General features: G+C 44.1%; 1 protein-coding gene across 2 annotated transcripts in view; it reads right to left on the reverse strand.

The window, feature by feature from the left end:
• The window catches only part of LOC133136573 (contactin-associated protein-like 2), a 268486-nt gene extending 247102 nt beyond the window's left edge, over window positions 1-21384 (reverse strand). For both annotated transcript variants that reach the window (XM_061254190.1, XM_061254191.1), the window contains exon 1: window positions 21182-21384. In XM_061254190.1, coding sequence (XP_061110174.1) covers window positions 21182-21269 — 88 coding nt within the window. In that variant the 5' untranslated portion in view covers window positions 21270-21384. The remainder of the gene's footprint in view (window positions 1-21181) is intronic.
• Window positions 21385-21724: the final 340 nt, after the last annotated feature.

Genomic DNA, 21724 nt, shown 5'->3' on the forward strand with positions numbered 1-21724 from the left:
GAGAGAGTGGGCTAAAAGAGCGAGCAAGAGTGAGGAGGGAGGAGGGAGAGAGAGACAGAGCCAGACAGAGAGAGAGAGAGAGAGAGAGAGAGAGAGAGAGAGAGAGAGAGAGACAGAGAGAGAGACAGAGAGAGACAGAGACAGACAAAGAGAGCGAGAGACAGACAGAGAGAGAGAGAGAGACAGAGACAGACAGAGAGAGCAAGAGACAGACAGAGAGAGCGAGAGGGGGAGCAAAGAGAGAGACAGAGATGGACAGAGAGATCTGACTGTCAGCCCCTACAGTGTGAGATGGAGTGAAGGCATCAGTTCTTCAGTAATTCTATCAGAGGTTCTGCCCGCTCCTCGTCACCACTCATTCCACACACACACACACACACACACACGCACACGCTCACGCATGTACACACACATGCATGCACACACACACACGCACACACACACCACACACGCACACGCGCACACACACACACACACACACACACACACACACACACGCACACGCACACGCTCACGCATGTACACACACATGCATGCACACACACACACACACACACACACGCACACACACACACACACACACCACACACGCACGTATGTACACACACACACACGCACACACACACACACACACACACACAAAGTGGGGCCTCACCACCGTCTGCACTAAGAGCCCTGTCAGGCATGGACCTGCCTACTTGTGTTTCATGTCTTTTTTCTTGCCTTGTCTGCTACAAATAAAATGTGAGTGTACCGACCATGGTGTTCTAAGCCAGCGACATAATCAATCTCATCTACTCATTACAATCAAAGCTGTGATGCAATCTAATGCCTCGAGAGGCAGAATTGTAGCCCTCGCAATGTGAACAGATAACATGTGAAATGCTATGGGTTGGCCTGGATACAGGCACTCATGGAGTTCAGAGGTAGATGTTGTAATGTACCCGACTGTAAATTAGTCATAAATAGTAAATTAAATTAATCAGTTAGATTAAGTTAACTGTAAACATTTATTTGTGACCAGGTACTTTCCAGTTGCTGATGAAAACAAATAAGGAAATATTAGGTCAGATTTTCCTTGCTTTTGTACAAGCCATGCTGGAACAATTCCGATCATGTACAGCTCAGAAAAGAAAAGAGTTAAAGGTACAATTGGTCATTTCAGAATTCTAAAGGTAAAGAGGAATAGCAGCAACAAACACGCTCAAACCACAACGTTGTTTATCCCTCCCCCTTCTCTGTAAACGCACGGATGTTGAAACGCCATTGGCTGTGGCAATTAGAACCAATTTTCAACCAATTATTTGTCCAGTTATTGTAACTTATTTTACAGTTATACAATGGTTTGGTACAGAGTGTTGGGCCATCAACTGTATATTTTGAAAGCTGAATTTAAGGACTATAAATACAGGCAGAGGGCAAGCAAACATGTCAGTGAGCCTTTTTCAATGATAGGAAGGGATTTACAATGGTCTTGTAACAACGTTTTAACACAAAAATCTTACCTATTGTACCTTTACGATAAGCAAGCTTAGAAAACCTTGACAAGATGAGATATTCCATAAACAGACCATGACCATTTGTCAAGAGAAATAGCAAACACTGACTTCAATGATGCGCTATCTCTTTGAACCTCAAATCTAATGGATTCATGAGCACTTGAGCTTCACTCCCTATGGCATATGGATACTTTTCCTGCCGACGTTTATCATACTTGCTCACTTTTGGGGGGGGCGTCAGGCCTTGGGGGGTTCAAGCACCTTTGTGGCAGTGTCTCTGTTAAAAGCACTAAAATTGAATCGAACGACATTGACTATTTTTCTGTACCTGGCCTGGTTTTACTTTACAGAGCAGACACCCAAGTACACCACGAGAGCCAATATCGCCCTTGAGTGCAGACATCATTGAGCGCATGAACAACCTGCTATCGAAGTCGATCTCCTTGAGCATCAATAACAGCATGATTAGCTCCCTTGGCTGTCGACTGTGGGTCTTTAGTTTGGCGAGATAATTGTACTGTTTGCTGTGCAGTGTGGCTACTAAGGCCCAAGGCTCAAAGCCCACAACAGACCCACCACATTATGTATGCACTCCGTATTGATGTACAGTTCCTTTCTTCACGTTTTGGACAGTATACTCCACAGTTTGTGAAAATCTTGAGAAAAGGGGTCTAGGTCATCCGTTGACTAGCCTCCGGTCTCACGGACAAACGTTAATTAAGTGTCACCCCTTGGGAACAAAGGTGTTACACGTCACGTGATAATGTCCGCTAATATTAACTTCTGTCCTCAAATAGCCTCCCTCCGTCAGTTAGACAGAAGGATCAAAACAGCGGAAAAATAAACGGCTGGCAGATTTGAGATGAAATACCTGGGGGTGTTTTCATTCTTGGAGGTCACTGAGCAATATTTTCAAGAACTCTGCTGTTAATTTACCTTGCAACCATAATTTAAAATGCTTTATATTGCAAGCGTGGAAATTAATTTCAGACGCGTGAGAGAGAAGCCTGGGGTGAATTCTCTCATTGAGGAAGGCGGCCTGAGCTCCAGGCTAAGTGTTGGGATGTGCTTCCAGCTGAAAGCCAGGCCTCACTTTTCTCCCTCCCTCCATGGCGGGTAATCTCTCCTTCAGCGCCCCGCGAGCTGTCACCGAATATCCCACGCGAACCGCTTGCTGCCCCTCGCGTCTCCGTCACGCTCAGAACCCCGGCCTGCCCTCCAGTCGATGACGTCCTGTGTGGGGGTATGGGGGGTTTACAGCCCCCCCCCCCCAGCAGTACAAACCAGGTCAAATAGCCCAATAATATAGCATGATGATGAGGGAAAAAAAATGACTTCATATCGTCTCATAAAGATTGGGATTACATGTTGTCATTGGATATACTGTACTGATCAGTTGTCTGAAGTATTCTCCCTTAGAATAAACCAGAAATGCATATAGAGCAGAGCAGAGGGTTAGGATGGGTATAGAGTACAGAGGGGAGGGTTTTGATAGGTGTGGGTTAGAGTGGAGAGGGTTTTGATGGGTATATAGTAGAGTGGAGAGGGTTTTGATGGGTGTGGGTTAGAGTGGAGAGGGTTTTGATGGGTGAGGGTTAGAGTGGAGAGGGTTTTGATGAGTGTGGGTTAGAGTGGAGAGGGTTTGGATGGGTGAGGGTTAGAGTGGAGAGGGTTTTGATGGATGTGGGTTAGAGTGGAGAGGGTTTTGATGAGTGTGGGTTAGAGTGGAGAGGGTTAGGATGGGTGTGGGTTAGAGTGGAGAGGGTTTTGATGGGTATTGGTTAGAGTGGAGAGGGTTTTGATGGGTGAGAGTTAGAGTGGAGAGGGTTAGGATGGGTGTGGGTTAGAGTGGAGAGGGTTTTGATGGGTATGGGTTAGAGTGGAGAGGGTTTTGATGGGTGTGGGTTAGAGTGGAGAGGGTCAAGATGGGTGTGGGTTAGAGTGGAGAGGGTTAAGATGGGTGTGGGTTAGAGAGGAGAGGGTTTTGATGGGTGTGGGTTAGAGTGGAGAGGGTTTTGATGGGTGTGGGTTAGAGTGGAGAGGGTTAAGATGGGTGTGGGTTAGAGTGGAGAGGGTTTTGATGGGTGTGGGTTAGAGTGGAGAGGGTTAAGAGTGTTTCTGAAAGACACGATGCCAGTAGGAGGATTATGAGGACAAGGGCTCTGGTGTGATGGAATGACATTTCCTGCACTGGGACTCCTGCCATGCTCAGAGAAGTGTGTCAGGGTCACCTCCGCTGGGACGGACACACCACGTAAACGCCAACTCGCCCAACGGCCAGCCAACGCTCCCACTCTCTGATGCTCCAGAGATGAAACACGTCTCTGCGTCCTGACAGACTGCGTGTGCGTGTGTGTGTGTGAGTGTGTGTGTGTGTGTGAGTGAGCATGTGTGTGTGTGTGTGTGTGTGAGTGAGCATGTGTGTGTGAGTGTGTGTGAGTGTGTGAGCGTGTGTGTGTGTGTGTGAGTGTGTGTGTGTGAGTGAGCATGTGTGTGTGAGTGTGTGTGAGTGTGTGAGCGTGTGTGTGTGTGTGTGAGTGTGTGTGTGTGTGTGTGTGTGAGTGAGCATGTGTGTGTGAGTGTGTGTGAGTGTGTGAGCGTGTGTGTGTGTGTGTGTGAGTGTGTGAGTGAGCATGTGTGTGTGTGTGTGTGTGAGAGTGTGTGTGTGTGTGTGTGTGTGAGTGTGTGTATGTGAGTGTGCGTGTGTGTGTGCCTGTGCCTGTGCGTGTGTGAGTGTTTATGGGTGTCATGGTGGCCATCAGGCCAGCACTCAGAGCATAATAAGAGGACTTTCATGCCGGTGTAAAAAAAACACAATGGGACATTAAATCACTCCTGACTCAGCCAGTCAAAGAGAGGACCAAACCAAAGCACTGGCCTTGCTACCTTCGGCCCCCAGACCTGGGCACAGGTACCTACGCCATAAAGGAATCACACTGCTTTCATAACAGTGCTTGAGTTTGGAACCCAAGGGAGAAAAGTGTGATTGTGCATGAGATGTGAGATGGGGATGTGGGGGTGTGTATTATTGCAGGCCAGTTCCAGTGTAATCACTTTTGAAGCACATGTGTAGTGGGGGTGGGGGGCAGAGGGGGTCGGGGGGGATTAGGCTGGCCCAGAATATTCCAGAACGCCCCGCTGTGAGGCCCTTTCACTTGAAATCCACACTTTAAAGAAGAGTCTGCGGTGGAAAGGATTCATTTTCACGAGGACAGAAAAAGATATTCAATCGGAATTTGACGAACAGTGAAGCGCTGCTATTCAGCAAAAGTATACACTCACGGAATGAATGTGTGGCATTCAGCCTGCTTGTGTGTGTGTGTGTGTGTGTGCACTTCCGAGTGTGTCTACAGGTCTTCAATTGTATATGTACTTACAACCGTCATGCATTTTTCCTTGGAGATCATCAGCCGCAAGCTGACAGGCACACAGTGAGTGGTTGTCTAAGAAAGTACTGTAAGATCAGGGGAAGGCACTTGCTTGGTTCAGAGACTTGAACTGCGCTTAGATCACGCAAAACACGTCAGCTTCATCTTTTGTATATTTATTTCCTTAGAATGCACACCAAGGTCCAAACATATTAGTTTTTTTTTTTTAAGTGCAGATTATCTAATAACTGGATATCTAATATCACAAATAGCCAGATATCTAATAGCAATATATCTAACAGCAAAATATCGAATAGCTGGATATCTAATATCACTAATATGTGGATATGCAATAAGTGGATATCTAATAGCAATATATCTAATAGTAAGATATATAATAGCTGGATATCCACTTGCTGGATATCTTACAGCAGGGTATCTAGAAGCAGGATATCTTACAGCAGGGTATCTAGAAGCAGGATATCTAATGCCTGGATATCTAAGAGATGGATATATAATAGCTCTTGCACATATTCCCGATAGCATAGTTATTGAAGCCCATTGTTGAAGACAAAGCTAATATAACATTGACAACAGAACCATCCCAGGAGACTGCAAAACACACAGAGACAAGAAAAACAAAAAAGCACAAAAAAAAAAACAATACTAGATACACTGTAAATGTAGAGGTGGGGGAGCCCAAACAGAAGAATTACACTGTTAAGCGCTTCTAAAATAAAGTAGCTTACTCAGGGCTATTTTACACAGGTCAGGGGAAAATAACCATCACTTAAGCAGGATACTTTCCTTTGAGGATTTATCTATTGCTTATATTCTCATAACGTATTTTCGGTCATCATTTAAAGACGCGGAAAAGAATCCCCTTTCGCGATACGATTAAACACCCGTACCGTACTCCTAAGAGCCACATGGACAGCGGAAAGAGGTATGATTGGACCTCTTCCAGGAAAAGGGGTCTGAATGCCAGTGGAACAGTGCGTGCGAGTCAAAAAGAGACAAAACCACTCCCTTACTGTTACACGGCCAAACAACCCTCCCTCCAGCCGCACGTCAGCAGTCCGGGCTGGAAGATCGACCCCATCAATGCCTACACTGCTCTACGGCAGGCAGTATCAAGGTCGGGTTTAATACACACTGGCAGTACACAACATAATAAATGAAAGCAATCGTTGGAGTAGAGAGGCGCCTCTTCACAATGCCAGAGCTGACCTTATTTACTGTGGAGAGAGTATTTAGCCTCGGTGCAAGTTTAGATGGAACGTGCAATAAGCTTAAGTGGCTACCAGTACTACGTTTCTGAAAACACTTCTACACTCTTTTTAGAGAAATGCATTAAGAGGGCCTTAATAACAGACTGGCTCATTGTCAGATCTATTCTCTCCAAAGAATATAAAGGTTAAATATGACGATATACAACAGAAAATATACACTTTTTTTTTAAATGTGATTTGCCTAAATTGGGTCTGCATTAATTCATCACAGAGTAATTGCACATCTAAACGAAATTCTGATCTGTTTATATAAAACCTCTCGCAGATTATATTATTATTATAGAAACTTCTTCAACACCACACAACAGCCATTTCAGTTCTCTGTTTGTATGACTGATTACAATATATTCAGTTGGATTCAAGTTCGGTAATTAACTTGGCCAGTCAAGAACATTCCACTTTTTGGTTGCAATCCCACGGGGTTTTTTTGGGTGCTTGATAATATTTTTAATTAAATAAATGAAATGGTTTTGTGTTTACTCAGGTTCGCTATTTCGATTAAAGATCTGAAATCACTCACAAATGTCACAAATATGCAATAATAACAGCAGAAATCAGGAAGAGGGGCAAATACTTTTTCAGAAATAAAGTGACAGTGTACATCAAATAACCATAGGGTACCCCCCCCAGCGACAAGCTTTTTCACTTTTTATACTTTCAGTTTTAGTGCCTTTATTTCTGTACAATGTACAATATATAGCAGCATCACATGCCCATCACTTAACATGGCTTCCCCTTGCCTCCTTTGTCTCTACCCCCATCAATCTCCATGTAGCATCTGCTGGGGCTCCCCGCTGAATAATGCATTTCGCAAAAAACCCCATCTTTCACAGGCACATCTCGAAGGGGGTGAGAGGGGTCTGTGACACGTGGGGGTTGGGTTGGGGGGTTGGGGGGAGGGGGTGGGGTGGATAGCGAAAGGAGAGCAGTCCTGGAAAGCGAAACACAAGTGCTTTCATTCAACCCCCCCCCCCCCGCGATGCATGAAGCCCTCAGCACTGGTCTGACTTCATGAAAGCGGACAGAGCCTTCACACAATAACACAATAACACAATAGAGCGTCCCGGCGTCCTTGCCGCGGCCGCTAACAAGCGCGGCGGATTGAAAGGTCGCGCCGAGGCTAGACCGCTCTTTATTCCGCTATCACCGCGGAGGCGGAGGCTGGAGGAGGAGGAGGAGGAGGAGGCCCTTTGTGTGAGGCCCGGCTCCGCTGGGGCGGGGCGGGGCTGCGGGACGCGGGAGGCTCCTCTGAGTCACGTGGCGCAAAGGCAGGCGCGCGGGCAGGTGCTCGAGATCTATAGCGCCCCCGAAATTAGCATCCGAAATTAGCATAGCCTGATACGACGGGCGAGTCAAACGACAGCGTGGTGTTGGGCATTCACGCCAGTTTGAGAGGCATGACATGCAGTACTGTGCAGAAGTTTTTGGCACCCTAGAGTTCATTATATATATATATATATATATATATATATATAGATATATATATATATATATATGTTTATTTTCTGTTTTTGGCACCCTAGAGTTTATTATATATATATATATATATATAGATATATATATATATATATATATATTATTTTATTTTTTATTTTTTATTTTTTTATTTTGTTAGTTAGTATAAAAGAACACATTTGAGATTTCCAAATATTCATTTTCCAAAATATTTAATTTTCCAGAGACATTTTTGTATTTAATTTTAACATATGTGTAACATATTATGTTTTACATAAAAACTTGATCAAGGCTGTCTGAGATCAGAAGCAAGGAGCCAACCAAAGTCTGCAGAAGAACTGAGGCAAGTTCTCCAACATGCTTGGAACAACCTCCCTGCTAATTGTCTTACAGAACTGCAGGACAGCGTTGGCTATCTCAGAGAAGTGAACGTCGAAGGGTTAAAATATTGATTTGATTCAGTTTTTAACTATTCTGCCAAATTACTCAAATGTAATGTAAAATGTATAGTACGTTTATTTAGGACCTTTCATTGAATTATTTTTGAAAGAATCTTATCTGTACAGAATGTTATACAGGTGTTTAAGACTTTTGCACAGCACTGTAAAACGTGAATATACCGATGAGCTTACATGGAGTTGCCTCTCAGAGAACCACAATGTTATTTGTCCATGAAATCACTGCAATGTGTAACGCATAGACATTGAGACAGTGAGATTTAAGTGACATATTTAATCTGCTATATATGTAATACAAACTCAGTGAGCACATTATTAGGTATTTATTAGACTTATTCTTTAGACTAATTGGTATCCAGCTGCTGTAGCCTATCCACTTAAGAGGTTTGACCCGTTGTGTGTTCAGAGATACTCTTCTGCATACCACTGTTGTAGTGTGTGGTTAATGTCACCTTCCTGTCAGCTTTGACCAGTCTGGTCCTTCTCCACTGACCTCTCTCATTAACAAGGCGTTTCTGTCTGCAAAACTGCTGCTCACTGGATGTTTTTGGCTTTTGTGCACCGTTCTCTGTAAACTCTAGAGACTGTTGTATGTGAAAATACTTGGAGATCAGCTGTTTCCGAGATATTCAAACTACACTGTCCAGCACCAACAGTCATTCAACGGTCAAAGTCACTTAGATCACATTTCTTCCCCATTCTGACATTTTGGCGAACAGCTGAACCTCTTGGCCATGTGTGCATTGTTTTATGCATTTAGTTGCTGCCACATGATTGGCTGATTAAATATTTGCATCAAGCTGGTGTACAGGTCTACCTAATAAAGTGCTCAGTGAGTGTATATACTCAAATTTAATTTTGTTGATTTTTTTTTTTTGTAGTAGTAGTAGTAATAAAGCAAATCCTGGAGCATGAGGAAATATAATTTGGAGTGATGATGCCTTGAGGAAATTAAATGAAACAGCAATCACTATCTGAAAGACATACTTTATTAACTTTTTTTTTTTTTGATGATGGGGTTTCCAAAAGAGGAACCACTTCAATTATCACTTTATATTCCTGGTGTCCCTTTATTAATAATAAAATGATGAAATTGGATATGTCTACGAGAATATTGCCTCATCCTTAACTGCGTTTCTGTTCATCACTGACACACAACTGATAAAATAAAAATTTTTATTAGATCCACGCTGTGCTTTTTATGTCTTTTATTTGCTCTTATTCTTAAACACTTTGACACTGTGTATTCAGTAGTTCACACCTTTAACACATTGTATTCAGAAGTTCACATCTTTAACACTGGGTATTCAGAAGTTCACATTTTTAACACTTTGTATTCAGAAGTTCACATCTTTAACACTGTGTATTCAGAAGTTCACATCTTTAACACTTTATATTCAGAAGTTCACATCTTTAACACTGTGTATTCAGAAGTTCACATCTTTAACACTTTGTATTCAGAAGTTCACATCTTTAACACTGTCTGTTCAGAAGTTCAATATCAAATCCTGCCCTGCACCCCTCAAAGGCCAGGGCTGCCAGTATGGATGAGATTTGGTTAGATCTGGTGACCTGAGAAGGCTGTTACATGCAGATTTGGTGACCATTGAGCTTTATGGAGCAATTGTTGCCTGGAATGGCACCCCTCTCTGAAGAAACGGAATGCTCTAAAACTGGGGTCAAGACAACGGTTTGAAGTGTTTGGATAATTTGCGAGCACAGATTCTAATTTAATCTTGGAAGATTTCTTACACATTCGATGCGTTCTGATCTACATACAGTAAAAAAAAAAAAAGTAAACCGCTGCTTAACTCGTTATTCCTGAGAGGACGACTTTATGTGTACTTTTCACCTTCTCCCGTTCAATGACTGCAAGAAATTGGAGACAATTTGTGACAAACCTGGTCTCTGAATACCAATTTCCCCTGGTATGGGACCCACATCCTAGGCGGGTGCAGCGACTTAGGAGATCATTTTTCTATTGCGACTTTCCGTGACCCTAAAAGGAATCGGCGCTGTTTAGCGCACTCATGTGGAAGACCCGTTTTGTCAAAAGACAATTCGGGCAAAGTGCTTCACCGACTCGCAAAGCCGCCTAGCCGCCGCCCTTACTGCGATTCCAATTCCCTTATCATTACCCCACACTACTGCTCCCAGTGCGAGGAGAACACAGATAAGTGTGTATCATCCATGAACAGCATAATTCATATATATTATCCCCCCCCCCACCCCCCCCCCCTGCTCTTCCCGAGGAACTGATGCGCATCAGCTCACCTCTATGCGAAAGATAACTTCAACAGTGTCCCCATAAACAAACAGCATAAATATTCAGCGTGTGTGTGTGTGTGTGTCTCTTCTCCTCTGGCATTCTCGGTATATATATTCTGTTTATGTGTCCCGTTCCCCCCCGCTCCCCTGATAAAGACACAGAGCTCCACAGCAGCGTCAGAGGAAGTGGCTTAATCAAAGTGGAGGGGGGAAAAAAAAGAAGCGTGCCCTATCACTCTCTACAGAAAACACGGGTGAGGCGACCTTGTTCCAAACAAGAAGAGCCGCGAGGATTTATTCGATTTTAAATTGCTCATGAACAGAACAACTCAGCAGCCGCCGCATAAGCACTAAAAGCGTGGTATTTACAGCGAAAGCAGCCTCTCAGTCACGCGGGGAAACGAACGACTGATGACCAGATACCGATACCTAAGTGTTTCGTTTTTTTTTTTTTTCCTACACTTTTACGCGTCTGCTCCGTCCGTCGGATAACGGCCCTAAAGCACTGCGCGGCCCGGCTCCGGCTGACTTTGGAAGTGGTAAATGCGGGTCCTCGGTTCTGTTAAGAGCCCGTCTACAGGCCCCATAAATACAATGTGCTGACCGGGGGACGGGAGCTAGGAGGAAACCGGGTCGTTTGAGGCAAGCGTTGCGTTTTTTTTTCATTTTTATTTTAATTTTTTCTATTATAATATTTGTATTTATTGTTTCTTGGTCTGTTTGTTCATTTGTTTGGTTAAAATCATTTACTTTCCTTTATTGCTTTTTTAATATTAGTTTTTTATCTTTAAACTTGAAGCACTTATAACCTTATATCATTTTTTACTTCTATTTTCCGACAGTTTAGTTCTTCTTTTTTATTATTTCACCTTGTATGACTTACTGCGTACCACTCTGTAATGCATTTTAAAAGTGCAATAAATAAAGTAAAATAATGTAAATTGATGAATAAATGAGGACACCCCACAGTTCCACTCACTGCTTCCTGCTCCCTGCTGGCTGGCTCTTGTACATCCTCACCTTCAAACGTCTGATTGAATCTCGACAACCAACAATTTATATATTCACAGATCCGTCAGGGTATTTAGGGGCCTTTGAACTGGTGTCACTCACGAAGCTCAACCGCATTTTCCTTGCGGCCTGTTATTTAAATTCTGTACTTAGTGACTTTTTTGTTATCCCAGAAAGAGTCATTTAAAGTGCAGTAGATACACGCGCTACGGTAAATGGTGTTTGCAAAGTAGACCGCTGGAAAAATGTTTTCATAAACATTGGTGCCCATCGACGTTCTACTTAGCCAGCCAGGAGGGCGCTGACAACACCACACCCAATCCCCCCGTGATTCCCTCTCCAAGCCCAGGGAAAGGGTGTTATATCCAGACCACTGACACTGCGGAGCTAGCGCTGATACTGGCAACCGCAGCCAGCCACCTCACCAGTCATTCAATTAAACATTATGAAGCATCCGAGGCTTTTAGAAATGTCCCACAGACACAAACAGGGTGTGTTAATGCACTCTCCACTGTGAAATCCTGATATCTGGATGATTACAGATGCATTTCAAAATAATGAAAGAGACCAAAATCGCAAACCGGTACATGGAAATCGCAATTCTGAAACTAATTCAATTTTTGGCTATTAAGCACTACTATTCCAACACAGAATTGTTTTTTTGTGTTAACTCTGATGGGAAATTATTTTAGAAAAATTACATGTGATCCCTGATGGGCTAATATAAACTCAGTTTGAGTTTATTAACACTGAATACTTTACGACATACAGTAGGACAGAAGCAAATTTGTTATTACATTATTAGAGGTATGTATGATGAGAGAACCCCTTCATGAACGCATAACCAGGTCAACAAATGGCTCTTCAGTCAATGGAACCGAACAGCATCATGAATGCACGCAAGCCCCATGAAGAGGAATAATATAAATTACGATTCAAAACCTTATCAGATAAAATTCCTCCCAAAAGCAAAAAAGTGGCATCTCTAATAATATTAGGTATGCCTTTATGTTAGTATATGAATATTAACTTGTGTGTGTGTGCTCATACACATGTTATGTGTTTTTAAAATGTGTAAATGTTAAAAGATGAGCTAAAATTCAGAATTTAAATACATTTTTCATTTAAACCCACAATATAGTAGACTGACAATGTGCCATTGATGAGTTTCTACATTGAAACAAATCTGCTGTATAGAAATAAAGGTCTTTTAATTGGCGACAGAAATGTGGGACTAAGAACACGCAGCGCACATTCACTGTCAAAAGCCTCCTCTGTGTCTCCATAGTGTTCATCATCAGGCAGAATGGTTCAATCTGGGTCATTTTTCCACGCCTTTCACACCTAACATAGAGGGGAAAGAACACTTTTCTCTGAGAGTAAGACTGCACCCACCATTTTGGGTTTTCCAGAAGCTTTTCCCTCCCCTGCTGGGGTGTCCCATTCAGAACTGTAGTCCAAATATTACATCTGCGAATCTGCTTTGAGGCAGAGAAGCACTGTGGGTCTTATGCAGGAAGATGCAGCTGTCCTGTAGGCTAACAGAACTGTCTATATCGACTACCCACAATTCAGTCGGCACCCTTTTTTTTAACACCTCCTAGTGTGCAGCCATGACAATTTTTTCTCTCTTTCTTTCATTCGATCATCATTTGCAGTGATCTAATCTGATCACTGGACGTTCAACTGCTGCAGCTGCATCCAACCCCTACCTTACCAAGTCAGCAGTTTCCACTAAAAGAAAATATAAATATTTAATGCCGGGAGCAAAGGGAGCCATGTTCTTTTGCCGTTTATTGAGCACAAGGTGTGTGAAAATGCGTTTGTTCTCTTGCAGGCAGCAGGGCGCAATTAAAATGGCACTATAGAAAAAAAACTACAATGGTGTCTACGGAATTGAATTGATATGGACTTGGTTGATTAATTAGGAACGTGATCAGTGAAAATAAGCGGACAGATTGAATCAGCAGGCCGGCGATGGTCTGCAGTCAGCTGTCCGCGGTTATTTCTCACCGTGTGTGTGTTCTTTGACGATTGTTTCCTGGGCACAGCATCTTGTCGCGAGCATTTGTGAAACGCATTCTTAACTTTGATGGGAAAGTTAAGCTTGAATTACGTCGGCTGTGAGTTGTGACCTGTGAAACCAAATATATCTCCATTCAACGTGTCGTAAGTCGGCCATGACGCAGTCGACCATGTTCATAAAAGTGTAAATTCACAGGAGAGCGTTCAATGAAATGGAACAAGGTCAAAGAACTGCAGGGAAGCCGTTTCGTATATGTTATGTGTACGTTTATTCTCTTCGGGAAAACCGGGCCACTGCATCGAACAATTGTCATGTGACATGTGTTCATTATAATTGTAACCGCACCGTAACTGTGACGGTAAATATCAATCTTTCCGACCTACATTTAAATGTCATCACTCTTATTTTTACCCTAGGTTATTATTCCGCATGGCTGCTGAATTTTATGTGTTTCTATAGCGAGCAGTCTTCAATCTGTTCTGGGCTCGGTAGCTTCAGCATGTTAAAACTGGCTAGAGCGCACCCTTTCACCCAGGCGTGTTAAAGTACCATAAATGTTTGTCAGACCAAGTTTGTTTCGTTCTTTCTCCTACCTTATTCAGCAGACAACCAAACCTTAATTGTGCAAGGATTTAAATATTCTGAAACTGATTTAATCCTAAACAGATCCTACTGCAAGACATTTAGCATTTTAAATGAGTTAATAATTAATATTTCACCGTGAATATACCACCTCTACACTTAAAAAAGGAGCTTTCCTATTATTACATACGGATTAGAGTATTGGAAACATTTGTGCTGCTGATAAATGAATGTTTAAGTAGGACTATAGACGGACTTAAGTGTTTTCTAATTAAATACTCCCCTTTTCTGGAAGCTAATGCATGAATTAGGTTTCAGGCAACTATGGAAGCCTGGTCTGATTTAATTACTGATCTTAAACTATTGTACTATTCACAATCCATGTGCAAATTCACACCACAGGTTGGTATAGAATCTAGCTAAATGAATGATAGCGTGATAAAGCCAACACTGAATATTAATTTTTGAAAGCACTGGATATTACCGATAGGGCCAGCTTCAGCCGAAGCACGCCAGTATTCTGGGTGAAGTGCTTGAGCGTGTTGTATTGTTTGATGGGAATCTTTGTTCAAACTGTGTATCCTCAGTGGAAACAGTGTGTGTGTGTGTGTGTGTGTGTGTGTGTGACTATATTGAGAAATATCTGTTGAGTTTGTCTAATGTAAATTGTCGGTGCATTGATGAGCATTAAAGATTGAACCTGGAGAGGTCCATTAATATCATGGTGAACTGCGTCCAAAAGGTAGAAAATCTCCAAAACGATTCACATCTCAGCTAGACTCTCTGGGCGGTTAGATATTACTCTGGCTAAGTGAGAACATACTTTCATTTCATTTTTGGGTGAACTGTCCCTTTAATTGGGACACATTAGACGAGCAACCAGGCATTCAATAAAACGTGAAACAGACAGGATAAGAGGGGGCCTTTAGGGGGCACAGCCCTATGTGGGTGAAATAGCGCTGATGCCTTCTGGGATAAGACCTCCGGCATCACTACCCCGCTGTGGAATGCCCTCACCTGCTGAGGGGTGATTACCTGCAGTTAGCAAATACACCACAGGGGGCAGCGTAACCTTTCTTCGGGAATTACTGCAGTTGTGATAATCATTACACAAGCAAAACCAGTCATTTTTCAGGAATGCCTTGTTCTCAATTACAATTAATAAGGACGTAAGAATATATGAAGACAAGGACAGGCCACTCAGCACACATAGCAGCATCGTATACCTACAGACCGCACGGCAAAATGTCCAGTGTTAATTCATTATAACAATAAGAGTACTGTATATATGCTTCCAAATGGGATCTGTCAAAGTTGATTTAACACGGCAAGAGTTAATTTAACAGCAAACATTTCACAGAGTCGAGAGTATCCCACACCGTGCCAAGCCTGGAGTTGCGTCAGTGACTCTGGAACGCTGGCCCACGCTCGTTTAATATGTTATTTGTAAAGTTAGCGGGAGAGTGTGCCCTCCTTTCAGACATCTCGTGGGGTCTGTGCAGGTGGAAGGGAGCGGAGCAGGGACCAGAGATGGAGCCCCTGCCTGTGTGTGGGGGAGTGTGGGGGTGAGGGTGGTCTCTATCCTGCAGGCCCTGCCCGTGTGTATGGGTGTGTGGAGGTGTGTGTTGGGGTGTGTGTGGGTGTCTGGGGGGGTGTGGGGGGGTGTGTTGGGGTGCGTGTCAGTGTGTGGAGTGTGTTGGGGTGTGTGTGGGTGTGTTGGGGGTGTGTGGAGGTGTGTGGGGGTGTGTTGGGTGTGTTTGGTGTGTGTGGGGGTGTGTGGGTGTGTTGGGGTGTGTGTGGGTGTGTTGGGGGGTGTGTGGAGGTGTGTGGGGGTGTGTGGGGGTGTGTGTTGGAGTGTGTGGAGGTGTGTGTGGGGGTGTGTTGGGGGTGTGTGTGGAGGTGTGTGGGGGTGTGTTGTGTGTGTGGGTGTGTGTGGGGGTGTGTGGGTGTGTTGGGTGTGTTGGGGTGTGTGGGTGTGTATGGGTGTGTGGGGGTGTGTTGGGTGTGTGTGGGGGGGTGTGTGGAGGTGTGTGTGGGGGTGTGTTGGGGGTGTGTGTGGGGGGTGTGTGGGTGTGTTGGGTGTGTGTGGGGGGGTGTGTGGGTGTGTGTGGGGGTGTGGGGGTGTGTGGGTGTGTGTGTGGGTGTGTGTGGGTGTGTATGGGTGTGTGGGTGTGTGTGGGGGTGTGTGGAGGTGTGGAGGTGTGGAGGTGTGTGTGGGTGTGTATGGGTGTGTGGGTGTGTGTGGGGGTGTGTGGAGGTGTGTGGGTGTGTGTGTGTGGGTGTGTGTGTGTGGGTGTGTGTTGGGGGTGTGTGTGGGGGTGTGGGTGTGTCTGGGGGTGTGTGGGGGGGGGTGTTGGGTGTGTTGGGTGTGTGGAGGTGTGTGTGGGTGTGTGGGGGGGGTGTGGGTGTGTGGAGGTGTGGGGGGGTGTGTGGGGGTGTGTGTGGGTGTGTTGGGGGGGTGTGGGTGTGTGGGGGTGTGTGTGGGTGTGGGGGGGGGGTGTGTGGAGGTGTGTGGGTGTGTGTATGGGTGTGTGGGGGTGTGTTGGGTGTGTGTGGGTGTGTGTGTTGGGGTGTGTGGGTGTGTGGGGGTGTGTGTGGGGGTGTGTTGGGTGTGTGAGGGGGTGTGTGTTGGGGTGTGTGGAGGTGTGTGGGGGTGTGGGTGTGTGTTGGGGTGTGTGGGGGGGGTGTGTGGGTGTGTGGGGGTGTGTGTGGTCTCTATCCTGCAGGCCCTGCCACCACGCGTCTCGACGGCTGTTTCACGCTCCGACAGCTCCGTATACAGACTGTTTCCTGAGATCGGTGGGCCGGTTACCTTGAACTAATTTCCTCCTATGCCTCCCAGCTCAGATGACAGAACTGCATATCTGAAGCCCACTCAATTGCCTTTCCTTGTATATTTTCATGATGTATATCTTTCTCTTCGTGTGATGCCCAGAACTGTATATGTGGTCTGATAAAAGCGTTGTACTACAACATCAATATACCGTAACCGTCTTTGATTTACAGGCAATGATTTTTGCTGTACCTCCTGGTTTCCTGTTGGGTTTTATACACCATAAAAATGTTCAGTGTTAAATCAACTCTCGGAGATAACCACTCTGGTGCGACCGAATGTTATCTGTAACATTGACTTAACACTGAGCATTTTACTGCATACGGTGGAGCACAATGCATACATCACAATGGACTTCAGTCAACAGCTTTCGTCAATGACAGTCAACTAAAGTCTTTTTTATAAGTGAGCACACACTCATCTTGCTCCTCCCATGAAGGAGCCCTGTCCTAAATGAATATTTCCCACATGCAGAAATTTACATTTAGCTCTGAGCAATGCCTTTGTTATTTGCCAGGTTTCTTCCCAGTTCTGGATTATGTTTGAATCCTCTTGGATTATCAAAGCAGATTGCAATCCGACTGCATTTTGTGCATTTGCAATCTCACACAGCAAAACGTTCAGTGTTAAATTAACTTACAGAGTGTGTATGGTCTTTAATGCACTCACATGTACTCTGTCTGAATGAAATTAAGAGCGCTAAACTGCTGTGTGCTTTATTGTAAATACTGATCCTCATGGGAGTCCACGTTCTACGACGCCTTGCTACGATGACTGCAGGACGGCTTGTCTTTGTACTCCACTTTGCAGCAAAACTTCAAACGCACTTTGAAACAACTCCCATAATTCCCGCTGATGTCATGTGAGAAGGAGCACATCCTGACACTTGTTCAGATGTCTTTTGACGAATATCAAGCCTGTTCCCCCTTCCCACTGAAAACGTTAGCTATCCCTCAGTGGCAGCATTCCAACATTTTACTTGACAGGGAAATTAAATTGTCCTGCACACTTATAGTCCCCCTTCCTCAGATACACTCAGTGAGTACTTTATTAGACCTATTTTTTTTTACTTATCAGTCTTCTGCTGCAGTAACCTATCCACTTAGAGGTTTGACGCGTTGTAATGTGTGGTTATTTGGATTACTCTCACCTTCCTGTCAGCTTCGACCAGTCTGGTCCTTCTCCTCTGACCTCTCTCAAAAACAACACACTTTTGCCTGCAGAACTGCTGCTCATTGCATGTTGTTTTTTGCACCATTCTCTGAAAACTCACTGGAGATCAGCAGTTCCTGAGATACTCAAACTACCCTGCCATGGCACCAACAATCATTCCACAGTCGAAGTCACTGAGATCACATTTATTCCCCATTATGACATTTGGTCTGAACAACAGCCAAACTCTTGACTGCATCTGCATGCTTTTATTCATTTAGTTGCTGTCACATGACTGGCTGATTAAATATTTGCATTAACAAGCCGGTGTACCTAATAAATTGCTCACTGAGTGTACATATTGTTGCTGTAACGGCCGAGGCTAGCGCTAGCTAACATTGCTGCTGGCTGAACATAGAGCCTCTGAGGCAGATTGTGCTTAACTTGCCAAGAGCACTAATTCTCTAACTTTGTACTGGAGGGCTGAAGAAAAGAATAAACGACCCCTGGTCTTACCTGTGGTGCCGGGGCACGCTTACTTCAGCTACCAATTAACAGTTCTTGTGACCCTCACGCTCCCTCCAAAATTAATCCCCCCCACCATCTCCTGCCCAAGACCTCTCCTCCTTTTCATTTTCCTCCAATACAGAAGAAGAAGTATCGGTACCTGCTAATAAGGCAACTTAATATAAGAGCAACTGCACACAAGAATATACAACATCCACAGCTGCAGGGCTGTTACAATATTATCACAAATTTATTTCAGTCGTCTGGCTTTTCTCCTGCGTGGGCTGTTAACCAGGGAACCAGATGGATTGATTCTTATTTATCTTTTTCCCCCTCACACAAATGTCCAGGGAACAAACAGAGTCAACCTCACTTGCTCTCTTTGGTGAGTTTTACTCTGCCTGGCCTGCACACACAATGCTCAGAAGGTAAATAAACCCTGAGGGGTGGGGACAATCCAGCAAACACACTTTCTGAAAATGGAACAACCCTCAGAAAAAATGGGTTCTGAAACGGTCCTTTGGCTTGATTCCATGGGGGAACCATTTTGAGTTCTTTATGGAACCCTCTGCCCTCAGGCGAGAACTCATATACAGAAATGGTATTGATGTGCATTGTCCCTGTCAAAAATAAACTGATAAATGAAAAATTAAGACGGTTTGTTGGGCGCAGGAAGAGAGAGTTCCACTCCACAAAGGGAGAAAGGGATGCGAGAATGCCTATGGTAGATAAATAACGCATTTACTGTATAAATGTTTTACCATCCGTGCACCAGTACGATTCTCCAGAACGTCTGTGGCTTACCGATTTCTTAGTTCCAAACTCCTCTGATCTTCCTCAGCTACCGGTCTCATTTGTAATGTCCGCGGCGTCAAGCGCTCATAAAGGCTAATACCACAGTTTGCACAGCCTCATTGGAGCCGTGCTGCTTTGAAAGTTGACATTAGCTCAATAACTACCGTATAGTTTCCATTGTTATCTTCCCTTGAATGTGGGCAGCAATAGAACCAAGAATCAAGCTTCTATTTGATGGGAGGGGTGTGTTTACCAGCGAGAAGAAAGATTCTGAAATCGAAAACTGAAAAGTAATAGGCTACCTATAGTTTCCACTTTCCAACTCAGCTATGCTATAATGTTACCACGTCAGGAAGCTCTACCTGAAAACGCAGGATTATATCTCCCAAGCAGATGACCCAGCAAATGTTACGGCTTGAAGTGGCTAAATTGCACACCGGTACTGTCATTTCCTTGAACAGACCAAGAAAGGAAGTACTGGTGAATACTTGAATAATGAGGAATGCATTAGGGTATGTTTGCGACCAAAAGGATTGAATGCTGCATGTCGGTTCAATGGCATTATTATTCGCCAGGAATAATGTGCGAATATTGCAGCATGATACAGCTCATTTTCTATGTGACATCTAGACTATTTGCTGTCACATTCATTACTGGGAATATCTCATTACATGAAGAGGACTGCTGTTGTGCTGCTGTCGCTAATCTGCTGAACTCTGTATACCAGCGTCGAATTATTACAGACACGGATCGGCGTGATAACGGGAACGTTTTTAAAGATACCATACACCAATTGTATGTTTTATTGAAGTAATGTGCATACGTGTGTGTGTGTGTGTGTGTGTGTGTGTGTGTGTGTGTGTGTGTGTGTGTGTGTGTGTGTGTGTGTGTGCGTATTAAACATGTAAAACGTAGCTACTCAGTCCAGGAAAGGGTTAGACTATTGCGTTAATCAAAGCTGAGGCACCATATTACGTTACTTTACCATACATTCCACGTAGATTTTTAATCCAGTGTGTTAGAGCATGACTCTTAACAAAAAAATAAATAAAGAAAGAATTAATAATTTGTTAAGGTTGAAATCTGCGCTCAGGGAACATAAATGCATGTTTTTGGGATTCAGTTGAGACCTCATGGCTGGCTATCGCATGTAATCCATTTATATTAGTGAGCGTTCAAACCGGGTACCCAGAGGATCATAACTCATTAACAGAGGTCGTGCCTCTGTTAGATAATTTTATAATAACACTCAATGCGAATAGAACCAGTCTTTGTGAAAGTGTTCGTGTTTTTTGTGTGTGTGGTTTATAATGTGTGATTAGTGTACCCTTTCACTTAAACCAAGCCTGAGTGTCGCAGCCAAAGTAGCCTTTGCATTTTAAAGGCAAGACAAATCGGTTGATTTCTCTCTGAAAACATCACACTTTCAGATCAACGGTGTGCGGCTTTGGAATCGGTTTGAAAGTTACGTTATTTTTCTCACACTCCTCTTGAGTTGCGGCGTTAATTGAAATGTATCGCAATAAATCACCTCATTGCCGTGGATAAGTTTTAAAAAGATGTCAACTTTTAAAGTCGACCTCACAGCCATGTGCTTTTAATGCCATGTCAAAAGCATCCGGGTAAAAATCGCAAAATAATAACAACCAATTACAAACCAATTGTATTTTTAAGGATGACAAGCCGCTTGAAAACGTGCCGTTTGTTTACCACCCTGATGCACAAAGCGGAATGCCACGTAATTCAAGGAAATGCTGAAAGAAAGACGAAAAAACACCCAATATCCTACAGATAACACACAAATAAACACACGAGACAACAGCGGTAGTTAGACCCGCAGGACACCGCCTGCAAAAAATAATAATAATAATAATAATAATAATCCAGAAAGCCCTGTCAACTGTAAAGAAGGAATAAGTAGCGAGGTGCACTCACGGGATGCTGGAAGCGCCGCGGCGAAGCTGACGATGCGGCCGGAGATCCAGAGCAATAGCGCCGTCCCTAGTCCGGGGAGCCGCGGCATGTTCACTTTTGCTCTACAGCGAAAAATAAAGAAACGCAAGACCGCTTCTCGTCGGTTATGTTCTCCGTGGCGACGCTTTTGAGCAACCGAGGCAGAAGGCAAGACTCGCCTGGTTTTGTTTGCAATGAATAAAACGGTTGCTGCCCCTGCGGTTCTAACCAATGGAATACAACGGCACTACGCAATACGGCTTCTCCCTATACACTGCCCGCCACCGGCAGTCCTTCCTGAAAATAATAATCGTAGTTTTCAAAATATCTCTCCGAGCCGCATTGTTCCGCCCTGCTTCGTCTGCGCGGTGTGTCACATTGTTGTGATAGCACGCAGAGGAAGAAGAAAGAATAAGCAAAAACCCAAAAAAACAAAGAGCCCGATGAAGGTCGCTGTCCAGGTGCTGAAGTTATTAGTTAACGCATCCTTTTGTTCCCCGTTTCGATTAAGATGGTACAGTCCAC

The sequence above is a fragment of the Conger conger genome, chromosome 9 (genome assembly GCF_963514075.1).
Source record: "Conger conger chromosome 9, fConCon1.1, whole genome shotgun sequence".
NCBI lineage: Eukaryota > Metazoa > Chordata > Actinopteri > Anguilliformes > Congridae > Conger > Conger conger.